Below are 24,965 nucleotides of genomic sequence, written 5' to 3'. Positions count from 1 at the left end.
ACAAGAGAAACAGGATAAAATGCAGGACTAAATCAAAATCCACCTAGAAACCTTGACATTACACATAACATTACCAGCTCAGACAGACCTTTTCACACACCGTACATTGGACACTGCACACATCACTGGTCACTTTACACATTATACACATTATCATGTATATAACACATCTAAATTACATACAACAAACTTATCCGCATTCCCACCCCATTCATCGCACATTGTACAGATCTGATTTTATTCTCACGTTTTGTGCTTTGTATTTATCCTCATTTTTACGATTCATAGATCTGTTTGTTTATTTTCTCTTTCATTATTTATCATTTTATTGCATTTTCTCTTTTTACTACAAGGAACAGACTTAAAACACATTTCACCACGTGTCATGACCGTGTACGTTTATCAGAGATGGGGACTAGAGTCATATGACTCGAGTCAGACTTAAGTCGCAAATTTGAGACTAATCTGTGACTTACTTCCTTCCTCTGATGTTTATGTATGTGACAAATAAAATTTAAATTTTAATGTGATTAAAAAACAAATAAAATCTAACCCATAGCAGCACATTTAACCACCAGTAGAAACCTTTTCACAAATCTTTACAAATTTTACTCAATGCAAAGTTCGTTCTATCAAGTTAACTTTCAGATTTTTTTTATTGCACTTTTTCAAACCACGAAATACGTTTTCAGGTAAAATGAAGGAAAATTCCCATTTCTAACGAAGTGATTCCGACTCCATATTATTGAAGTAACTTAATGGGAAATCCGCCCTCTCCAATATGGCGGCGCAGCTGCTGAATAACGACCTCGTACTTCCGACCTCACTGTGACGTAAAGCCCTGCCTGTTGTTTCAAATAAAACCGTCGTGCTGTTAACGGCTAGTTGTCAGAGAGAAGCAGCGCGAGCGCATAAGAGCTTCATTTCCGCTCCTGAAAAGTCACAATAAAGCAGAAGTGCAGCGGAATTATGGCTGAGGGCGATAATAAAAGTGCTAATTTACTGGTGAGTCTCAGCTCTGGTTGTTTCTTTGTTTGAACTGTGGCTGTTTTGACAGTTACACAAGCTAGGTGGCTAACCTGCTTTAGCATTAGCTTCACTAAAACTGGCTAGTTTAACGTTAGCTCGGATTTTGTCTCGTCGTGCTTTTTATTTTTATACACGACTTATGATTATTTTGCCTTTAATGAACTGACATTTTTCCCACTTTGGTAGCTGATTATAAAACGCGACTCAAGCAGGAATTTAGCTAAACGAGCTAATAATAATGCTGTGTAAAGGGGGTAATTTACTCATGCCTTATCTCGTACTTTGTGTCTTTAATCTTCTAGAAGTCATGTCAAAATGTTTACGTCTTAATATTTATATAAATTTGACCCAGATAGCTGTCACCTGATGACAGACTCGGCTCTTTTGTGTGAGTCGATTCACTTGTTCGGTTGACCACAAAGAGTCGACTCTTTAGGGTCTTAAACGACTCACAACCTGGGTCTGTTTCCATCTTAATGTTCAATAAAATCTTGGCCTTTAGACTGATCTACAGTTCTGTTTTATGTCCCTGTGCTACATGGTGGTGTGTTAAAGTCTAACGTAAAGCAAGTGATTCTTCTAATCTTACATTCACCTCCTGGTTGTACTCCATTACACACGTCATTATAACAAACAGCAGCCAGTCACGTTAGCACAGTGTGGCATTTAACACAGTGTGGCATTTAACACAGTGTGGCATTTAACACAGTGTGGCATTTAACACAGTGTGGCATTTAACACAGTGTGGCATTTAACACAGCATTAACTTGTACTACTGAAATCAACATTCCACATTCATGACTCTGATGTTTGGTAGAGCTAAAAGAGCCGCCGCAAAGAATCGACTCTTGTGAACCGCCGCAGGGTCGTGAACGTCTGTGTACATAAATACACTTTTTTTCCCCCCCCAAAATCTGAAGATTTTTTTTATTCATCTTTTTACCATAAACGTAGATTAAAGAGTTTAAAGCCATCATAGTTATAAAGCCTGAAACCCTCCCAGTTCCTCTGTTCTGTTGACTATTAGTCAGGATGGGCTTTGTTCTAGTTCCTCACTAAAGCCCTGCACTGTTCTATCACTTCACACGTGTCCTGATCTCCCTGCTGGACACCAGCTTGCTCCTCACACTGTAGTGGTCTTGGGTTCTCTGACACGCTTCTGCTCAGAGATACTGACCTTAAACCTTTACGTTCCAGGCTCAGGAGACATCTCAGCTGGAGGAGCAGCTGCAGGGATGGGGCGAGGTCATCTTAGCCGGGGATCAGTTCCTGCGCTGGGAGAAGGCCTGGTTCCCCGCTGCACTGGTGGGCAGCACCACTGTTCTCTTCCTGTAAGTATCACACTGGAGTCCACACCCATAGCACTCAATCGATCCACACCGGACTCCAGAAACCTTCATCTCTCAATCCAGTTAACATCGTTAACTTATTATTATTATTATTATTATTATTATTATTATTATTATTAGCAGTAGTAGTTAATGATTGGAGTTTTGTGTAACAAGTTATCAGATGCCTAACAAGGTGAAATCTTCCTCCGCTCCTTCCTGACAGACTTGTCTACTACCTGGACCCGTCTGTGCTGACCGGACTGTCCGGCACCGTCATGGTTCTGTGTCTGGCTGATTATCTGGTGCCCACCCTCGCCCCCCGCATCTTCGGCTCCAACAAATGGTACGCAAGATCTCACCTTCTGAAAGCACAATAATTCATAACAAAGTCAAATATACACGTTTAAGTGGTATAACACACGGCAATCACTGCCCACTGACCGACTGGGCAATGATGATACCATATTAGCGCAAAACACAAGCTACACTATATTGCCGAAAGTTCAGGTGTGCCGATCACTTCCCCGGCCAGAGGTGTATAAAATCCGACAGCTCGGCCTGCAGACCGAATGGGAAGCTCTCAGGAGCTCAGTGAGTTCAAGCGTGGTACAGTGAAGGGTTAATAAGTGTAATAAGTGTATTTGTGAAATCTCCTCACTACTAAATATTCCACAGTCAAATGTAAGTGGTATTATAACAAAGTGGAAGCACTCAGGAACAACAGCAACTCAGACATGACACGTGGTAAGACGTGTAAGACCACAGATGGCATACTGAGGCACACGGTGTGCAGAGTCATTAGCTATAGACCTCCAAACTAATGTGTGGCCTTCAGATTAGCTCAGAAACAGTGCGTAGTGTCCTTCATGTAATGGGTTTGGATGCAGAGTGTGTAAAGCACGCTGCCACTAGACCTCAGGGCAGCGGAGACATGTTCTCCGACTGCATCGGGCCACGTGTAAAGTTTGGTGGAGGGCGGTTATGGCGTGGGGTCGTTTCTCAGGGCCAAAAGACAACTTTTGTGGGAACAGTATTGGGGAAGTTCTTCCTGTTCCAACAGTGAACAAAGCAAGGTCCATGATGTGGATGAAACCTGAGCCCTGACCTCAACCCGAAAGGAAACCATTGGGATGAATTAGAGCGGAGATTCTCTACACCTAGAGGAAAGCCTTCCCAGAACAGTTGAAGCTGTCATAGCTGCATTAGAAATGGGATGTCAGAAAAGTTCACGTGCATGTGAAGGTAAACGTAGAGCGTATATCGCAATATATAAAGTAGCTTTCCTGAGAGGATACGATGATCGTACAGGAAACCGTCATGTCATCGCTCAGCCCTGGTGCACGTGATCGCTTGTTTTGTTACTCATCTAATTCAGTGCCGATTAAATACGATGGACATCTTTGTGCAGCTAAAGGAACATGTGAGTATGTAACAGAGCAGTTAAACTCGTGAGCGAACACTGAGACGTCACCAGAACAGAACACCAGTTTCCATCCTGCTCACATGACGAAAAGCGAAGCATCTGTTTGTCGTTGATGATCTGTGTTGTTTGTTTTACAATAACCTTCATAACCGTGTGCTCGAGCTTCTTACACCGTGACATTGTCCTTCGCCCTTTCTCATGTATATTCCAATAAAAATATACCTCTTAAAACGATCCGTCTGTGAGAAGAGAATAGTGGGTGGGCGGGGCTTACTCTCTGTCTGTGCCGTCAGTCAATAGAGCTGGCCAATCACCGGTGTGTGCAGACGCATGCTAGTGGCTGATTGAGCTTTTTTCACCCGTGTGTTAGTTACGCTGCAGTCGACACAATAACACACAGTAGATGCTGTTCACGTGTCAACATTCACACACACACACATGTGATTAGTGATGGGAACTTGGCCGTGATCAAATTAGGGAGAAAAAATTAGTGTCAGCTTGCATTGATCTTTGGCATCGTTTCTGTATCTTTACACCGTGTCATCGCTGCAGCTCGGTGCGTTGCGGCGCAACGTAAATGACACCGTATCGACTGATTGGGACGACGGAGTGTTTTTCAGCTCCACTAGATGTTCTTTCTTCTTCTCAAACTTGTGTAAAAGCAGAGAAACCAGACGTGGTCTGTCGGCCCGAGCGACGGGCGAGCGCGAGACCGCAGTCGTGAGAGTGTCAGACGAAGCTCCAGATCGATTCAGCCTCAGCTTTTTTTTTTTTCTCAGCCGACTGACCTCAGAACAGATCAGAGTTTATTTTCGAGCATAAGAGTGTCCTCGTGTCCCGATCCGTTTTATATGGTCATGTCTTGTGTCCAGAAATAAAACCGTCCACACGCTCGGGTTTCAGATCTTAAAGTGGCCTGAGCGTGTCTCACTACTTTGTGCCATTGTGAGAGAATTCCTCCGTGGGGATCAAAACAGCTTTAAATAAATCTTACGAAGATGAGAGTGAAGACGCTCTTTAAAGACAACACCAATCTGTGCTCCTGAAGTTTATTTCTCACTGCGACACGTTTTTTCCAGCCGGAACATTGCAGGAGGGTCGGATCCCTCCGTTCTGAATTGCATCCGCTTGTTTAAAGGACAAACATGGTATCGACTCTGGTGCCCCTTTTCCACCAGAAAGAACCGCGTGCTGGTGCTGGTTCAGAGTTGGTTCCACTGGTGAAGCTTCTAAGAACCGGTTTGCCTTTCCATCGGTTAGAGAGCGTCACAGCGCCGAGTGTGACGTCACTGTATACGTGTCACGTTACACAGCGACGTTAGCGCAGCAGCGACAAACACAAACACAACAACAACAATGGTGGATGTTACTTTACTGTTAATGCTCATGGCTTTGTGAACCTACATTAACACCCAAACGCGGCGAATCCGACGTGTACGTGCGGCTCCGTGTAATCTGTATAAACGGAGGTTGTGATGGAGAAAGTACTTAACGTTATTTTATCATTAACACAGAAAAAAGTTAGCCTTAGCATGTAGCTACCTACTATCATGTGTGCTGATAATGTATCATATTGTAGTAAAGTAAAAGTGTATTAAACATTAGTATACTTAAGGTGCATTATCAAAGGTGCTAACAGTAGCCCCGCCCACAGGTGCTAACAGTAGCCCCGCCCACAGGCCCTGACACAAGCGGTTCTTAAGTCTAGACCAGCGACGTTTTGGTGCTACTTAAGAACCACTTTTCCTGGTTCGGAGCCGGTGCTTTGGCGGTCGAAACAGAAAGAACTGGTTCTAAATTAGGCTCCGAACCTGCACTCAAACTGCCTCTGGGGGTAAAGGGGCATCTGACTTGGTGTGGTCTTCCTGTGAAGCTCATCGGCGTCTTTAGTTCTTTTTTTGTCTGCTGCCGTGTTTCGGATAACCATCGGATGTTGTATGGAAGCGACTGCAGCAGCCATGAGACGAAACACCGCGTTAAACCGTCCGTTCTTATCCGAAACGATACGACGCCAAATTTCATCTCGGTAGCAATTTCGTTAATCACAGTTTTTATTTGTTTTTCTTTCTTCCTTTCGTTTGCGCGCAGGACCACCGAGCAGCAGCAACGATTCCATCAGATCTGTGGGAACCTGGTGAAGACTCAGCGCCGTGTGCTGGGGTGGTGGAAACGTCTGTTTGCCCTCAAGGAAGAGAAGCCCAAGATGGTAAACCGCGGCGTCTGTCTCGCGTGTCGCGTCTTGTGTCCGATCCGATCCACAAAGGGCCGGCGTGGGTGCAGGTTTTCGTTCCAACCAAGAGCGCATACTGGAACGAAAACCTGGACCCACGCCGGCCCTTTGTGGATAAGATCGGCCGCCACCGCCGCTGCAAACGATTTATAGAGTAGTTTAAAATTTGTAAATAAATATTTATACTAATGATTGTTAACGTCAATGAATGTTGTTAACGATGTTAATATAGTCACTTAGTTGCACGTCTTCCAGATTATTTGTGGGAATTTTTTTTATTTTTTATTTTTTAATCTCTTATTACACCCTTTTTAAAGCGCTGCAGCTCACAGCGTTGACCCCTCCGCTTTCCCAACAGTACTTCCTGTCGGTGATCAGCACTCTGGTGGCCGTGGCCTGGATCGGACAGCAGGTCCATAACCTCTTCCTGACTTACCTGATCGGTACGTATGCGGCGTGACGACGGATGTTAAATGGATGACGGACAGTTGTGTTCATCTTTCTTTCTTTCTTTCTTTCTTTCTTTCTTTCTTTCTTTTATCTATTTATTTATTTATTTATTTATTTATTTATAAATACTACTCAGCCTTCGAGGGTTAAAGGTGGGGTCTCCGTTGTTTGAAAGCCAATGTTGACATTTGAAATCACCAAAACAAACACGCCCCTAACCCAAACGGGTCCCACCCCTGCGTCGATAGCTCCGCCCACAGGTACACAGGTACCACCCAGGCGACTAACAGAAAGAAACGTGTCTTTATCATAGCTGAAGGGAAGAACAATACTCTCTCCGCCCATATCAACAAGCCCCGCCCCTTTCTGCTCATTGGCTCCACGTTTGTTTTGTGTTTGTTCCGTTTGTCGTCCCGACTCGGTTTTCTGAAGCGTCTCTCAAACAACGGAGACCGCACCTTTAAGGGCCTTGCTCAGGGGGCCGGCAGTAGCAGATCGGTGCACCCGGGATTCAAACTCACAACCTTCTATAAGTGTTACGCTGTCTCAGTTTGTATGAAATGACCCAGAACGGTCATGACGCCTTTATTCGGGTTCTACGCGGTCCGTAAGCTTTTTAATAAGTCTTTAATCTCTCGTCAGAAAGGTGATTAACGGTCTTTCTTTGCCGTGACGCGACTGATATGCAGCCGCTTCGTGTTGTTCGTCAGCCGGTGTGTGTGAATCAGTGTGTAGTGTGTCGAGTCACCGAAACCCTGCAGCGTGTGATAAGAGTGTTGAGTTAAAGAGGTTGTGGTATTTAGGGCATGAAAACGGAGCCAAGCAGTCCAAAATAAGCTCCTCATGACCCAGCATTAAACAGGGCAGAGTCTCGGAGACGCATCCATTTAAAGAAGCCTCGCTCTGAAGCGGGACTGTAACTCGTCACCGTCGTGTTACACAATGACCTCGGAACTTATCTCATGTGCATTCAATAGAACACTTTAATCTAAACGGGATTCATTCCATAAAATGAGCATCAGAAGCTTTTACTCTCTTTCTCTCCTTACAAAATTCCAGAGTTTATGAATATGCAAATTAGGAAGCCCCTCCCCTCTCGGCGTTGGTTCTCGTGACACTTGTGGGTTCTTCTCATCAGCTTTCTGGGCTTTTTAGACGAATAAAACACCACCACGGCGATTCACGGACGTTTGCCGATCAGATGAACGCTCCGAGTTTGTTTAATCACGTACAGAATTTATTACCGAGTTCTCTTCATAAGGAATCAGTGTTTTATTCCAGCGAAATGCTTCACTTGTCCTGAACATTTCTGAACCACTTTTATTTTAGATTTATCTGAAAAGTGTCGAATCCCCGGATATTGTATTTACTTTGGTGTTTAAACAGAATTCTGGTGCGTTCTCCTCGCTGCGGGTCTTTTATTCAGGGCGAACTCGGGAAGCCTCCGAGAGAGGAGGAGCCGAATGCGACTCCGAATCGACTCTGAGTCAACTTGTAAACAGGAAGCGAATCATTTTCACGCAGAGCATTTTGGGTTCCTTCTAAACGGAGCCACCGGGGACAGAGTCGTGGAGCCGCAGAATTCTGTTTAAAGACAGAAGCATTTATTCCTACAGTGACCTCATGAAGGACAAGAATCAGTTTGACTCTGAATCAGAGAGGACACGATGATTACTGTGTGTGACGGAGCCCTGAGACGCTCTCACAGCGCCGTACTGTAACATAGGAAGCTGTGAGTTGTGTTTAAAGAGTAGATCGAGTCAAGGACAAAGCTTTGAGATGTAGCTGTTTATATCTCCTCTCTCTCTCTCTCTCTCTCTCACCCACACTCTCTGTCTCCCTCTTTCTGTCTCTCTCTCTCTCTGTCTCCCTCTCTCTCTGTCTCTCTCTGTCTCCCTCTCTCTCTCCCTCTCTCTGTCTCTGTCTTTCTCTCTCTCTCTCTCTCTCTCTCTCTCTCTGTCTCTCACACACACTCTGTTTCTCTCTGTCTCTCACTCTCACACCCTCTCGCTCTCTGTCTCTCTCTCGCTCTCTTTCTTGCTCTCTCTCTCTCTCTCTCTCTCTCACACACACTCACTCTCTCCTCGCCCTCTCTCTCGCCCTGTCTCTCTCTCTCTCTCTCTCTCTCTCTCTCTCTCTCTCTCTCTCTCTCTCTCTCTCTCTTTCTGTGTTCACAGTGAACTTCCTCCTGTTGCTGCCTGGCCTGAACCAGCACGGCATCATCTCCAAGTACGCCGGCATGGTCAAGAGGGAGGTCAACAAACTGCTCAAGCAGAAGGAGAAGAAAAACGAGTGAAAAAGAAGCGGATGATGAGAATTGAGTAGGAGTAACGAAATCAAATTTTGCCCCAATAACATTTAAACAGTAGCTCAGACCGCTCAAGCAAAGTTAAATAATTATATACAATAAAGCTAAAGATTTAGGCTTAAATCCGAGCGCACGGATTTCTCCACATTTCACGTCCACCTGATCACGTCCACGTGTTGACGGTGTAAAAGCGCTTCAGCCTTCTCACCGCTTTAAAGCCATTCCCTTTTATATAACATTAAGGCTAATCGCACCACTGAGACGAACGTAGACGAGAACGCTGGAGCTCACGAGCACAAAATCGTACTGTGGAGTGGTTTTGGTTTCTGTTTGTTTCTTTGTTTTAGTGGTTTTATTTTGTTCGTCGTTGAAAACTGCACTGAAAGCACCACAGGAGAAGTGTGTGTGTGTGTGTGCGCGCGTGTGTGCGTATGTGTGTGTGTGTGTCTGTGTGTGTGTGTCCTGTGACCTCCTGCCTGAGGGCTGCAGAGTCGTACTGCTGTTTTTTTTTTTTTTTTTTACTCTCTCTCTCCTCCAGCTGAAGCACTTCATGCCTGTTTATGCTGTAAATACACCCCCCCCTCTCTCCCCCCGTCTGCGCGTGCGTGTTAAGTTCATGTACCTGTGGGAACTTTCCTTACGGCTCACCCACACGAGCCGTGACACGTCTGTCTGCATTTCAGTCTTTCTCTTCAGTTCAGTTACCTTCATAAATAAATAAATAACTAGAACAATAAAGATCTGCTCTGACACTTTGATTGGCTGCTGTTTCTGATCCTCACATTCTTATCCAGTTCTGGTTTTTAAACCGTAGGTTAAGACAGGATTTATTTCTTGTGACCACACTTTTTACTCCTCCAGCCAAACGGTCCCTGTGTAGGTGAGCGTGGGCAGGATTAACAGGAGCAGCTACGATGTCTAAGGTGCGTTTCAGAATCGGACTCTTTAAAGGGTTAGCAGTTAGAGTCCGAGTACATGACGCTCTGCTCAGAACCTACAGCTGTTCAGCTAGAGTTAGCATAAGCATGATGTCACAGTCACACACACACACACACACACACACACACACACCCAACCCGATGCAGCTCTGAATTATTTATCAGGTTGCAGACAATGTCCTGTTTTGTTCCTAATGCACACGATGTTGCATCAGGTGTCCGTGACCTACCGCGTACGTCTGAAGTCCCGCCCATGTTTATTCTGATGCTCCTGTGTTTCTCGTCACTGTTTGTTTGTATTTTCACACCACGGTGTCTCGGACGCATCACCTCAGCCGACACGGAGACGTCGGCCAAGCGAAGGGGCGTCTGTTAGTGTCGGTAACATGACTCCATTCTCCAAACCGATGATCTCAGTCGTATAAACCCGTTATTCTTTAACATGCTATTAATGTCTAGTAATAACAGTTAAAAGCGCAAAGCTGATTTTATTCATGTCCAAGCTTGGCTCAGTGAAGTCATTAAGACACATCAGTTAAATCTGGATGCGTTTTATTGAGTGATTTAAGTGCATCCTGTGACGTCGAGGTGCCTCAGTACAGACACAGCGAGGTGCAGTCTCTGTCCCAACGCCGAGCAGGACAGATCTCCGTCTCTACACGCTTCCTCTTCGGCTCCAGAGGAGGACCTGCTGGTGCACTTTCCTCTCCTGTGAGGGGAAAAATCATTTACATTTAATCTGCACTCTGCTTGGTCAGAAGGTGTTCATCAGGTCTGACAGTAAAGCAGCTGCACATCACAAACGTATTAATCATTAACGTGCTCATTATTTTATTGTTTCTATAGCAACAGCTCATTCACAGGACTGTGCACCTACAGTATAGGTGTATTTAAAAAACAAACATCGATGTGGTGAAGGTTCGTGTGAGGAGAAACGTGTGAACGTTAGGCGTGACCCAGAAGACGTCCGCGTGTTCACTGTTCTGCGCTGTGACCCTGTATAAATAAATACCTGTGAGGATGTTGTGTCTGTGCCAGTCTGAGGGTCGACCCGAAGCCTGCTGGCACCGAGCGCTCGTCTCGGCAGCGCAGTAATCTGAGCGATACAAGCTGCTGTAGGCTGTGTCTTCAGGAGGAGTAGTCACTTCTTTCATGGCCAGACCTTCACGGTTCCGAGTCCAGTTCCTGGTTCTGAGACTCCTTAGCACATCAGGCTGCGATCAAACAGGTCAGAAATTCTGTTTGGGATCGGTAACGTTAATAACTAGGCATTACAAGTTTGCTCGTACCGGTGTGACGTCTTTGAGGCCGTGGACGTCTCTTGAGTGTGTGGAGGAGAACGAGGAGATGCCTTCAGAGATGTTCCTGAGGTGCAGACTGCTGTGATGCTGCGAGGGATAACCCGGATCCCTCAGGCGGAAGATCAGTGGCTGTCCGTCGTCCCTCCTGCCGCAGAAACTCTACAGCAGGAAATATGTGATGAGAGGAGACTGAAAGCTGCAGCCAGCTCAGGTGTGTGTGTGGCGTAACCTCGTCTCACCTGGGAGTGTGTGGTGGAGTAACAGGGCGTCTGATCTCCCAGACAGAGCGTGGTCTGATGCATAGGCCGTACCTTACACAGCTTACTGTGAAGAAACCACACACACTCCAAGATCAGCTTCACATCTCACACGGCTTCTGGTCACATCGTAGCTCACGTAACGCTCATTTACATAATGCTGCATGAGATCTACACATTTTAAACAGCGCACATTTAAATTGTACAATCGTAAGAAAGTCTGTTCATGACCGATGTTTAGTCTCAGAAATGGTAGGTTTGTGTGTCGCTTGTTTGGCTCAGGAAAGATGTTTCAACATTCAGAATTAGAGTTAAAAGCGCATCAACGTACGATTAAAACATGATAGGAACTTATTCAAGTAAACAATGCAAACTAAAGGTATAAAATCTGTCTAATGTGATGGCACCAGGCCAGTGATGGGGACCAGGAACATTTAGTCCCCGTACATCAGACACGGTAAAATAAAGCATCCACAGTCTGAATGTTTGATTTAAAAAAAGAATAGCAGCGTCTGAAAAAGGTTAATAAAATTATTTGCATATTTTAATAGGTTACATTCAGTGTGTAGAGGCTCAATTGTTGATCTGGGCTTTTAACTCAACATCACTTTTATTTGTTTGTTTATATTTAATAAACGGATGCTAGGAACCTACTGCACTTTATATACTGTAGAATTATATGCATTTACTTTATATACTGTAGAATTATATGCATTTACTTTATATACTGTAGAATTAACATTTTCCAATTGGAACTTTTTCACAATGGTTTATAACAACAACAACAACAACAATAATAATAATAATAATAATAATAATAATAATTAATAGAACAGGAGGAAGCCTGTAAGTGGCCACACTAATAAGAGAAATGACTCTACAGGAGTTTATAAATCTTTATCATCTCTGCAGCTCTTTACCCTTTAGGCATCCTCGAGATTCGCTCCCGTGCGCGTGTGGTGCTGTTGCCATGGCAACAGTCAACCATAGAACGTTTCAACATTAAAGCCATCTTTAGGGTTTTAGCGAAATATTTAGTCCTAATTTCTTCATCAAGTGATTTGGAGTTAAGTCTTTAAAAGCAAATGTCACAAATATTGAATCTTTTGGGGGTTTAAAATGGCGTTCTGTTGGATATTAAGTGCGCTATAAAAGGAGACAGTAATATAGTGCACTTATGTAGGGCTCACAGAGGATTGTACATGTGACCCTTAATATAGTGCACTTATGTAGGGCTCACAGAGGATTGTACATGTGACCCTTAATATAGTGCACTTATGTAGGGCTCACAGAGGATTGTACATGTGACCCTTAATATAGTGCACTTATGTAGGGCTCAGAGAGGATTGTACATGTGACCCTTAATATAGTGCACTTATGTAGGGCTCAGAGAGGATTGTACATGTGACCCTTATAAATAAAATCAGGATCAGCTGTAATTAAGCTTATTTCTGTTATCTAAGCTTTAATGAACTTACTCACTAAATCAGTTCAGTAGTTTACACATGAATACACAAAAACCCAAATACCTTCTATTAAAATAAGTTGTTTATTTAAACAAATATTTCGATTTTAAACTCGAAAGTTTAAATTATTAATTAACATGTATTACAATATTCATATATGTGTTATTTTGTAAGAGTTTGGATGTTTTGTGTTTTTTTTTTTTTTTGCTTTTAGTTTAAATGGAGCATTTATCATCTTTATGAAGTGATTAAAATAATTAAATTCACACCGCGGTAATTAAAAGCCATTTGATGCCTCGGTGTTAAACACCAATTTGGCCCACGCTCTTATCCGCGTCCCAAACTGCACTGTGTGGTAAATTTAAGTGCACTATAAAGTGCACAAGGAGCCGCCGTCGCTTATCGGGTGTAGTGCGTGAGCGAAGGGAACAAGGGAGCGAATCGGACGGGTGCGCGATGTGTTGTGATGTTTGCGGTGCATTGTGGGAAAGAGGAAGACTAGCAGCCGGCAGAGAAATGGTGAGTGAGGATTAGTAAAAATAAAAAAAATAATAAAAAAAAAACACCTCAGGCACGGTGTCATTTTATATCTTACGGGTTTTATACACTTTTATTGTCTGATTCTTTTAATCTGAAATTGTGTTTGATTTGATTTTGTGTCAGGATTAAAAGTCCATTGTTTACGGAATGGTCAGAAAAGCGCTGACGACGCAGATTCCCTTTATTTTTAGCACGCTAACGTTAGCTTAGCTTAGCTTAGCTTAGCTTAGCTAGTTTGAGAAGACGCTCCGAAATGCTTTTGTTCTCGTTCACAAAAGTAAAAGTGATTATTAAATAAACGTTTGAGATTAAATAGGAAATTAAAATCTGAAGCGTGTACGATCCGAACCAGCTGGGTGACATGTCAGCTAGTTAGCTTAGCCTTTAGCATTTAGCATTAGGCTAGTCGAGCTAAATGTAACGGCATCACAATAGAAGTGTTTAGTGACAGGAGTGAATATATTATAGATATAAAGTATAGAGAGTTAAACAGGAGAAAGTGTTTCATTACAGCGTGTTGTTACACTTCAGCTGTGGACTTTATTCGGTTGTAAAATAAAAAGTCAGTTTCTTTTGTTTAAAACAATTTTTACTCGCTTTTCTTTTCAACGTTGTTCAAACGGACGCCGCAAGAAAAGATCTAAAACTGTCTCGTGTTGATTTGTGACGAAAGTTTAGTTTGTTGAAGACTTTTTGATGGCCGTGTGAGTTGTAACGTTACTGCAGACACACAGGTTAGTTTACACACATGTCAGTTTCAGAATCAGATTTATTAGCATACTGTAAGTGTGAGTTTATTGTGGTTTTTAAGGTGCTCTTGGTATACATACATACATACATACATACATACATACATACATACATAAGACAGTACATACATACAAGACAGTACATACATACACACATACATAAGACAGTACATACATACAAGACAGTACATACATACACACATACATAAGACAGTACATACATGCATACATAAGACAGTACATATATATATATATATATATACACACACACACATACATACATATATATACACATACATATATAGATACATACACACATATCTGGCATGAGAACAGTAAACATTTAAACGGTAAGGATCAGGAACATTAATAAATTCCCAAATAAACAACCCATTCTTTTATTTGTCTCAGTAGTAAAGGGAAATCTCTTTCTCTCTCTCTAACATCCTTTACTTTCGAGAGTGAACTCTAATTTATACTTAAAGGACACCTTTTGTGTAGACAACTCAAACTGATTACCTGGTACAGCGTGCGTTGTGTGTTGATGTCTGGTTGATGGATTAGACAGAGAGCAAACAGTCTTATTAAAGCCGACCTGTCGGATAAATCGATAAGGTTCATACGAGTTTGGGTTAAATCAGTCATTTTAGTGATGTTTCCATGAGGGGCTGTGGTCCAGCACACACACCTCTACAGTTCACTGGTTAGAGCAGGACTTCAAAGTCAGGGAAATTAATTTAAATGCTGCGATTTATTTAACTTTGGATTGGACAGGATTTCATTTATTAAGTGTGTGTGTGAGAGTTAGTGTGTGAGAGAGTGAGAGAGGGAAGGAAATAATGGTTATATGTGGTTAATAATGTACATATATAGTTTTATATAGTTTTTTTATGTAGTTTATACTTTTTTATTTATCTGTCTTGCTTTGGTTTATTTATTTATTTTCCTAAATTGCATTCCATTTTTTATGCTTATATATCGGATCTGTATAACTCGAATCTGTAGTTTACGTCGACTTGTTTGAATGAAAATCGGTTTTCTCTTTAACATCCGCTGACGTTCCCCTCTGGGCTTCCGTAGTTCCGAATGGGCTCAGCCCTCCCTCCCCCCGCGCGTTTGCCATAGAGATACACAAGCAACATGGCAGCGAACAGGGAAGAAGTCGTTCCCAAGAAAGGCGTCATGTGTCATGGAATTGGTGCGGTTTTGTGGCGTCAGACGCAGAACACACAACATCCCGCTGCAAAGTGTGTTTAAAGTCTGTTGCATTACGACTAATTTACTGCAGCACCTTGTTTTGAACAATTTCTTTGCAATCTGCAGATTGATTTTTACGTAGGAGGGAAAATCGATTTAATTCGTAAATCGACATGTAGTGAAACGTGTTTTACGTCTGTTACTTGTAATGAACAGAGAAAGTGCAATAAAAGGATAAATAAGGAAAAAAATAAACAATTAAAAATGAGGATAAATACAAAAAGTGTGAATAAAAAGTTACCGCTGTTTGTATTCATATGATTGTTGTTCACGATGCAGAACAGACTAAATGTTTCTAACTGAATCTCAGTTCTGTCTCAGATTCTGTAATAAAAAGCTTCTCTAAAGCATTAATAATGTCTTTGTTGTTAAACATGAATTGTTTTTAAGTCCTCATGAGATTTAAAGTGAAAGGAACTAATTCCAATGTAATGTGACTTCACACAGTCGCACTGATCCACTTTCACCTGCAGCGTGAGAAAAATAGTAAAGTGACGTCTCGTTCTTTCTCCCAGGACGTGTTCCTGATGATCCGACGTCACAAGACGACCATCTTCACAGACGCCAAGGAGTCGACCACAGTGTATGAGCTGAAGCGCATCGTCGAGGGTATACTGAAGAGAGTGCCTGAGGAGCAGAGACTGTACAAGGTGATCGCTCTCTCTCTCACGCACCCTGACACGGACGCTGTCTCTCTCTCTCTCGCGTGCACCCTGACACGGACGCTGTCTCTCTCTCTCTCTCTCGCGCGCACACTGACACGGACGCTGTCTCTCTCTCTCTCGCGCGCACACTGACACGGACGCTGTCTCTCTCTCTCGCGCGCACACACTGACACGGACGCTGTCTCTCTCTCTCTCTCTCGTGCACCCTGACACGGACGCTGTCTCTCTCTCTCTCTCTCGTGCACCCTGACACGGACGCTGTCTCTCTCTCTCTCGCGCGCACACTGACACGGACGCTGTCTCTCTCTCTCGCGCGCACACTGACACGGACGCTGTCTCTCTCGCGCGCACACTGACACGGACGCTGTCTCTCTCTCTCTCGCACACACTGACACGGACGCTGTCTCTCTCTCTCTCGCACACACTGACACGGACGCTGTCTCTCTCTCTCGCACACACACTGACACGGACGCTGTCTCTCTCTCTCTCACGCACACTGACACGGACGCTGTCTCTCTCTCTCTCGCGCACACTGACACGGACGCTGTCTCTCTCTCTCTCGCGCACACTGACACGGACGCTGTCTCTCTCTCTCTCGCTCGCGCACACTGATACGGACGCTGTCTCTCTCTCTCTCGCTCGCGCACACTGACACGGACGCTGTCTCTCTCTCTCGTGCGCGCACACTGACACGGACGCTGTCTCTCTCTCTCTCTCGCACACACTGACACGGACGCTGTCTCTCTCTCTCTCGCGCGCGCACACTGACACGGACGCTGTCTCTCTCTCTCTCGCGCGCACACTGACACGGACGCTGTCTCTCTCTCTCTCTCGCGCGCACACTGACACGGACGCTGTCTCTCTCTCTCTCTCGCGCGCGCACACTGACACGGACGCTGTCTCTCTCTCTCTCTCGCGCGCGCACACTGACACGGACGCTGTCTCTCTCTCTCTCTCGCGCACACACTGACACGGACGCTGTCTCTCTCTCTCGCGCACACACTGACACGGACGCTGTCTCTCTCTCTCTCTCTCGCGCACACTGACACGGACGCTGTCTCTCTCTCTCTCGCACACACTGACACGGACGCTGTCTCTCTCTCTCGCACACACACTGACACGGACGCTGTCTCTCTCTCTCTCTCTCACGCACACTGACACGGACGCTGTCTCTCTCTCTCTCTCGCGCACACTGACACGGACGCTGTCTCTCTCTCTCTCGCTCGCGCACACTGATACGGACGCTGTCTCTCTCTCTCTCGCACACACTGACACGGACGCTGTCTCTCTCTCTCGCGCGCGCACACTGACACGGACGCTGTCTCTCTCTCTCGCGCGCGCACACTTACACGGACGCTGTCTCTCTCTCTCGCGCGCGCGCGCACACTGACACGGACGCTGTCTCTCTCTTTCGCGCGTGCGCACACTGACACGGACGCTGTCTCTCTCTCTCTCGCGCGCGCGCACACACTGACACGCTCTCTCTCGTGTGCACACTGACATGGACGCTGTCTCTCTCTCTCTCGCGCACACACTGACACGGACGCTGTCTCTCTCTCTCTCTCGCGCACACACTGACAAGGACGCTGTCTCTCTCTCTCTCTCGCACACACACACTGACACAGACGCTGTCTCTCTCTCTCGCACACACACACTGACACGGACGCTCTCTCTCTCTCGCGCACACACTGACACAGACGCTGTCTCTCTCTCTCGCACACACACACACTGACACGGACGCTGTCTCTCTCTCTCGCACACACACACACTGACACGCTCTCTCTCGTGTGCACACTGACACGGACGCTCTCTCTCTCTCTCGCACACACACACTGACACGGACGCTGTCTCTCTCTCTCGCACACACACACACTGACACGCTCTCTCTCGTGTGCACACTGACACGGACGCTGTCTCTCTCTCTCGCGCACACTGACACGGACGCTGTCTCTCTCTCTCGCGCGCGCACACTGATACGGACGCTGTCTCTCTCTCTCGCGCGCGCGCACACTGATACGGACGCTGTCTCTCTCTCTCGCGCGCGCGCACACTGATACGGACGCTGTCTCTCTCTCTCTCGTGCGCGCACACTGACACGGACGCTGTCTCTCTCTCGCGCACACACTGACACGGACGCTGTCTCTCTCTCTCTCGCGCACACACTGACACGGACGCTGTCTCTCTCTCTCGCGCGCGCGCACACTGACACGGACGCTCTCTCTCGCGCGCGCGCACACTGACACGGACGCTGTCTCTCTCTCTCGCGCGCGCGCACACTGACACGGACGCTGTCTCTCTCTCTCTCGCGCGCGCGCACACTGACACGGACGCTGTTTCTCTCTCTCTCTCTCGCGCGCACACTGACACGGACGCTGTCTCTTTCTCTCTCTCTCTCTCTCGCGCGCGCGCACACTGACACGGACGCTGTCTCTCTCTCTCTCTCTCTCTCACGCGCGCACACTGACACGGACGCTGTCTCTCTCTCTCGCGCGCGCGCACACTGACACGGACGCTGTCTCTCTCTCTCGCGCACGCACACACTGACACGCTCTCTCTCGTGTGCACACTGACACGGACGCTGTCTCTCTCTCGCGCACACACTGACACGGACGCTGTCTCTCTCTCGCGCACACACTGACACGGACGCTGTCTCTCTCTCTCTCGCACACACTGACACGGACGCTCTCTCTCTCTCTCTCTCGCACACACTGACACGGACGCTGTCTCTCTCTCTCTCTCGCACACACACACTGACACGGACGCTGTCTCTCTCTCTCGCACACACACACTGACACGGACGCTCTCTCTCTCTCGTGCACACACTGACACGGACGCTGTCTCTCTCTCTCGCGCACACACTGACACAGACGCTGTCTCTCTCTCTCTCGCACACACACACTGACACGGACGCTGTCTCTCTCTCTCGCACACACACACACTGACACGCTCTCTCTCGTGTGCACACTGACACGGACGCTCTCTCTCTCTCTCGCACACACACACTGACACGGACGCTGTCTCTCTCTCTCGCGCGCACACACTGACACGGACGCTGTCTCTCTCTCTCTCGCGCACACACACACTGACACGCTCTCTCTCGCACGCACACTGACACGGACGCTCTCTCTCTCGCACGCACACTGACACGGACGCTGTCTCTCTCTCTCTCTCGCGCACACACTGACACGGACGCTGTCTCTCTCTCTCTCTCGCACACACACTGACACGGACGCTGTCTCTCTCTCTCTCTCTCTCGTGCACACACTGACACGGACGCTGTCTCTCTCTCTCTCTCGCGCACACACACACTGACACGCTCTCTCTCGCGCGCACACTGACACGGACGCTCTCTCTCGCACGCACACTGACACGGACGCTCTCTCTCGCGCGCACACTGACACGGACGCTCTCGCTCGCACGCACACTGACACGGGCGCTCTCTCTCTCCCTCTCGCACGCACACTGACATGGACGCGCTCTCTCTCCCTCTCGCACGCACACTGACACGGACGCTCTCTCGTGCGCACACACTGACACGGACGCGCTCTCTCTCCCTCTCGCACGCACACTGACACGGACGCTCTCTCGCGCGCACACACTGTCACGGATACGCTCTCTCGCGCGCGCACACTGTCACGGATGCGGTTTCTTGCGCGCGCACACTGACATGGACGCTCTCTCTCTCGCGTGCACTCTCACGGACGCTCTCTCTTGCGCGCGCACACTGACACGGGCGCTCTCTCTCTCTCTCGCGCGCACTGAAACGGACGCTCTATCTCTCTCGCGTGCACTCTCACGGACTCTCTCTCGTGCGCGCACTGACATGGACGGTCTCTCTCTCGTGCGCGCACTGACATGGACGGTCTCTCTCTCGCGCGCGCACTGACACGGACGGTCTCTCGCACGCACTGACACGGACAGTCTCTCTCGCGCGCGCGCACTGACACGGACGGTCTCTCTCTCGCGCGCACACTGACACGGACGCTCTCTCTCGCGCGCGCAGACTGACACGGACGCGCTCTTTCTCGCGCACACTGACACGGACGCTCTCTCTCTTGCACGCACACTGACACGGACGCTCTCTCTCTCGCGTGCGCACACTGACACGGACACGCTCTTTCTCGTGCACACTGACACGGACGCTCTCTCTCTCTCTCGCGCACACCAACACGGACGCTCTCTCTTGCGCGTGCACACTGACACGGACGCGCTCTTTCTCGTGCACACGGACACGGACGCTCTCTCTCTTGCACTGACACGGACGCTCTCTCTCTCTCGCGCACACTGACACGGACGCTCTCTCTCTCGCGCGCACACTGACACGGACGCTCTCTCTCTCGCGCGCACACTGACACGGACGCTCTCTCTCTCGCGCGCACACTGACACGGACGCTCTCTCTCGCGCGCGCACACTGACACGGACGCTCTCTCTCTTACACGCACACTGACACGGACACGGATGCTCTCTCTCTCTCGCGCACACTGACACGGACGCTCTCTCTCTTGCACGCACACTGACACGGACACGGATGCTCTCTCTCGCGCGCGCACACTGACACGGACGCTCTCTCTCTTGCACGCACACTGACACGGACACGGATGCTCTCTCTCGCGCGCGCACACTGACACGGACGCTCTCTCTCTTGCACGCACACTGACACTGACACAGACGCTCTCTCTCGCGCGCGCACACGGACACGGACACGGATGCTCTCTCGCGCGCGCGCACACTGACACGGACGCTCTCTCTCTTGCACGCACACTGACACGGACACGGATGCTCTCTCTCGCGCGCGCACACGGACACGGACGCTCTCTCTCGCGCGCGCACACTGACACAGACGCGCTCTTTCTCGCGCACACTGACACGGACGCTCTCTCTCGCGCGCGCACACTGACACGGACGCTCTCTCTCGCGCGCGCACACACTGACACGGACGCTCTCTCTCGCGCGCGCACACTGACACGGACGCTCTCTCTCGCGCGCGCACACTGACACGGACACGCTCTTTCTTGCGCACACTGACACGGACGCTCTCTCTCGCGCGCGCACACTGACACGGACGCTCTCTCTCGCGCGCGCACACTGACACGGACACGCTCTTTCTCGCGCACACTGACACGGACGCTCTCTCTCGCGCGCGCACACTGACACGGACGCGCTTTTCCTCGCACACGCAGCAGATGCGCTCTCCAACATTCTATTACTGTTGCTCCAGATGGTTAAAATGTTATTTGACGAGTTGATAAACAACTTATTTTGTTATTCTGATATTTGTCTCAGCAGTGAAGGGAAATCTCTCGCTCACAAACACATTCCTTTTGGTTACCTTTCTTCTGTTTTTTTTATCAGTTTTTATATTTCTTTCTTTTGTTAATTTGTACTCTCTTTATTTCTTTATTTCCTGTCCTGTGGACTATAACCTTATATATACTCCTCTCTCTCTCTCTCTCTCTCTCTCTCTCTCTCTCTCTCTCTCTCTCTCTCTCTCTCCCCCCCTCTCTCTCCCTCCCCCCCCCTCTCTCTCTTTCTCTCTCTCCCTCTCTCTCTCTTTCCCCCCTCTCTCTCTTTCCCCCCTCTCTCTCTTTCTCTCTCCCCCCCCCCCCCTCTCTGCAGGATGACATGTTGTTAGAAGACAGTAAGACACTTGGAGATTACGGTTTCACAAACCAGACAGCGAGACCTCAGGCTCCTGCTACAGTGGGACTCGCCTTCCGCATCAGCGGTCAGTTCACGTGTCTCTGATTTCAAACATCAGACAAGAATATGAATATGCAGATCAGTAAACCCCGCCTTGTCATCTAACACTGTCATGAAGATGAAATTTAAACGAGCTAACGTTATTCATCGTGTCACGTATCCCAAAACACGTCCTCATTCAACTCACCGATGTATTTAACCGAATGTACTGTTACCATGGCAATCAACATCCATACTATATCATTAATGTTCTTCTTAGTAACATCTTCATTCTCAAGACATTTATTCAGATGTAAACTTCCCTGTGTGTGTACACACACTTTTCCGTTTTAATGACGAAGTGTTTTCTGTTTTTCTCAGACGAAGTGTTTGAACCTCTGCGTGTGGACACTTTCTCCAGTCCTCCAGAGCTGCCAGATGTGATGAAGCCCCAGGACTCGGGCAGCACGGGGAACGAGCAGGCTGTACAGTGAAAGACGGGAGAATGCAGGATCTGTGGGCGTGTATGTGTGTGGGAATCTGGGCTGTGTGTGTGTTCTTGGATATAGCAGGGTGTGGGGTGTATGAGAGGTGGAGTGTGTGTGTGTGTGTTTGATCCTGTGTGATGTGACACTGAAATAAATGTTGTAATTTTTCCATCGATGCTTCAACCTTCACACTATGTTTAAACACCTCACACAACCTTGAGTGTGTGTGTGTGTGTGTGTGTGTGTGTGTGTGTGTGTGTGTGAGAGAGAGACACAAGTCGTATTAACAGTATGTGCTGTGAGATTGTTCATCATTTGTAATATTATCTCATTACTTTGGCCGTTCAGCATGGGATTAAGTCGAGTTAGATGCACACGTGAGCCGACTCCTGAAGGGCTTAATAATTCAGGTGTTGAGTCGGATCGTGTGTGTTTTGGAGAACCAGCCGTGTCTCCTGGAGCTGCATGTGCACTTCATTCACCATGGAGAATGTGAGATGTTATCCCGAGAACTGCTGGTATTAACGTGTTTATTTTCCCCTCACTGTGTGTGTGTGTGTGTGTGTGTGTGTGTGTGTGTTCTGATATTGTTGATGCTGATCATATTGTTTTGGATTTTTTGTGTGTAAGTTATCCAGTGTTAGTTAAAAAAACCAACCAAAAAAAAAACATGTCCATGTGTTTATTTCCATCATTTTTTTTTTGTTTAAACCAAAGGGGAAGAGTGTCTGTGTGTGTGTGAGAGTGTCTGTGTGTGTGTGAGAGTGTCTGTGTGTGTGTGTGAGTGTCTGTGTGTGTGTGTGTGTGTGTGTGTGTGTGTGTGTGAGTGTCTGTGTGTGTGTGAGAGTGTCTGTGTGTGTGTGTGAGTGTCTGTGTGTGAGTGTCTGTGTGTGTGTGTGTGTGAGTGTCTGTGTGTGTGTGAGAGTGTCTGTGTGTGTGTGAGAGTGTCTGTGTGTGTGTGAGAGTGTCTGTGTGTGTGAGAGTGTCTGTGTGTGGGAGAGTGTCTGTGTGTGTGTGAGAGTGTCTGTGTGTGTGTGAGTGTCTGTGTGTGTGTGAGTGTGTGTGAGAGTGTCTGTGTGTGTGTGTGTGTGTGTGAGAGTGTCTGTGTGTGTGTGTGTGAGAGTGTCTGTGTGTGTGTGTGTGAGAGTGTCTGTGTGTGTGTGTGTGAGAGTGTCTGTGTGTGTGTGTGTGAGAGTGTCTGTGTGTGTGTGTGTGAGAGTGTCTGTGTGTGTGTGAGAGTGTCTGTGTGTGTGTGTGAGAGTGTCTGTGTGTGTGTGAGAGTGTCTGTGTGTGTGTGTGTGTGTGAGAGTGTCTGTGAGAGTGTCTGTGTGTGAGTGTCTGTGTGTGTGTGTCTGTGTGTGTGTGTGTCTGTGTGTGTGTGTGTGTGTGTGTGTCTGTGTGTGTGTGAGAGCGTCTGTGTGTGAGAGCGTCTGTGTGTGTGTGTGTCTGTGTGTGTGTGTGAGAGCGTCTGTGTGTGAGAGCGTCTGTGTTTGTGTGTGTGAGAGTGTGTGTGTGTGAGAGAAAGTGTGTGTGTGTGAGAGTCTTGTTAAACACAAGGTGTCTGTAAGCTGTATCCTGTATAAACAGCTGACTTGTTTGAGACAACGCTGACGTTTTCACACCAATAACATTACGTGTGTCAGTGTGATTATTCTACAGAATGAACCAGAGAACCCCCCCCCCCCTTCTGTCGCTCTCGGTGGTGAAAATTGTTCCTCACTTTCAGTTCAAATTAAAAACAGCAGAAACCCCTGAGGAACAAAGTGCTGCACTGTGATCTGTACTCCCCTGATTCTCTTCACTGATCTGATGATTAATACGATTATTTTTATTACCTGCCATTAATAATGTGCTGAATATGAAGTTTTATTTACATATAGTTTGGTGAGATTAAGGAAGTAAGATTTACACACTGGTTAATCTTCTCAACATGACCTCAGTGTGTGTCTTTACTCTCTGACCTCAGTGTGTGTCTTTACTCTGACCTCAGTGTGTGTCTTTACTCTGACCTCAGTGTGTGTCTTTACTCTCTGACCTCAGTGTGTGTCTTTACTCTCTGACCTCAGTGTGTGTCTTTACTCTCTGACCTCAGTGTGTGTCTTTACTCTCTGACCTCAGTGTGTGTCTTTACTCTCTGACCTCAGTGTGTGTCTTTACTCTCTGACCTCAGTGTGTGTCTTTACTCTCTGACCTCAGTGTGTGTCTTTACCCTCTGACCTCAGTGTGTGTCTTTACCCTGACCTCAGTGTGTGTCTTTACTCTGACCTCAGTGTGTGTCTTTACTCTGACCTCAGTGTGTGTCTTTACCCTCTGACCTCAGTGTGTGTCTTTACTCTGACCTCAGTGTGTGTCTTTACTCTGACCTCAGTGTGTGTCTTTACTCTGACCTCAGTGTGTGTCTTTACTCTCTGACCTCAGTGTGTGTCTTTACTCTCTGACCTCAGTGTGTGTCTTTACTCTCTGACCTCAGTGTGTGTCTTTACCCTCTGACCTCAGTGTGTGTCTTTACTCTGACCTCAGTGTGTGTCTTTACTCTCTGACCTCAGTGTGTGTCTTTACTCTCTGACCTCAGTGTGTGTCTTTACCCTCTGACCTCAGTGTGTGTCTTTACTCAGACCTCAGTGTGTCTTTACTCTGACCTCAGTGTGTGTCTTTACTCTGACCTCAGTGTGTGTCTTTACCCTCTGACCTCAGTGTGTGTCTTTACCCTCTGACCTCAGTGTGTGTCTTTACTCTGACCTCAGTGTGTGTCTTTTCCCTCTGACCTCAGTGTGTGTCTTTACCCTCTGACCTCAGTGTGTGTCTTTACTCTGACCTCAGTGTGTGTCTTTACCCTCTGACCTCAGTGTGTGT

The 24,965-nt window shown here is 47.2% G+C and overlaps 3 protein-coding genes across 3 annotated transcripts; 2 read left to right on the top strand and 1 right to left on the bottom strand.

Moving 5' to 3' along the window:
* Positions 1–845: 845 nt before the first annotated feature.
* Positions 846–9,529, top strand: arl6ip1 (ADP-ribosylation factor-like 6 interacting protein 1). Its single transcript, XM_027178422.2, has 6 exons — positions 846–1,005; positions 2,227–2,360; positions 2,584–2,703; positions 5,872–5,989; positions 6,372–6,456; positions 8,641–9,529. The coding sequence occupies exons 1-6, from the start codon at positions 970–972 to the stop codon at positions 8,757–8,759; spliced, it is 612 nt and encodes a 203-aa protein (XP_027034223.1). The 5' UTR covers positions 846–969; the 3' UTR covers positions 8,760–9,529.
* Positions 9,530–10,244: 715 nt separating this feature from the next.
* On the bottom strand, positions 10,245–12,386 carry LOC113663198. The gene is made up of 5 exons (XM_027178410.2): positions 12,188–12,386; positions 11,250–11,334; positions 10,999–11,169; positions 10,722–10,923; positions 10,245–10,418 (listed from the first exon to the last, which is right to left on the bottom strand). The coding sequence occupies exons 1-5, from the start codon at positions 12,277–12,279 to the stop codon at positions 10,303–10,305; spliced, it is 666 nt and encodes a 221-aa protein (XP_027034211.2). The 5' UTR covers positions 12,280–12,386; the 3' UTR covers positions 10,245–10,302.
* A 710-nt stretch (positions 12,387–13,096) lies between these two features.
* elob (elongin B) lies at positions 13,097–22,650 on the top strand. The gene is made up of 4 exons (XM_027178432.2): positions 13,097–13,252; positions 15,795–15,929; positions 21,562–21,670; positions 22,006–22,650. The coding sequence occupies exons 1-4, from the start codon at positions 13,190–13,192 to the stop codon at positions 22,116–22,118; spliced, it is 420 nt and encodes a 139-aa protein (XP_027034233.1). The 5' UTR covers positions 13,097–13,189; the 3' UTR covers positions 22,119–22,650.
* Positions 22,651–24,965: the final 2,315 nt, after the last annotated feature.

The sequence above is a fragment of the Tachysurus fulvidraco genome, chromosome 15 (genome assembly GCF_022655615.1).
Source record: "Tachysurus fulvidraco isolate hzauxx_2018 chromosome 15, HZAU_PFXX_2.0, whole genome shotgun sequence".
In the NCBI taxonomy this organism is placed as follows: domain Eukaryota; kingdom Metazoa; phylum Chordata; class Actinopteri; order Siluriformes; family Bagridae; genus Tachysurus; species Tachysurus fulvidraco.
This window is presented reverse-complemented; position numbering and strand designations above follow the sequence as displayed.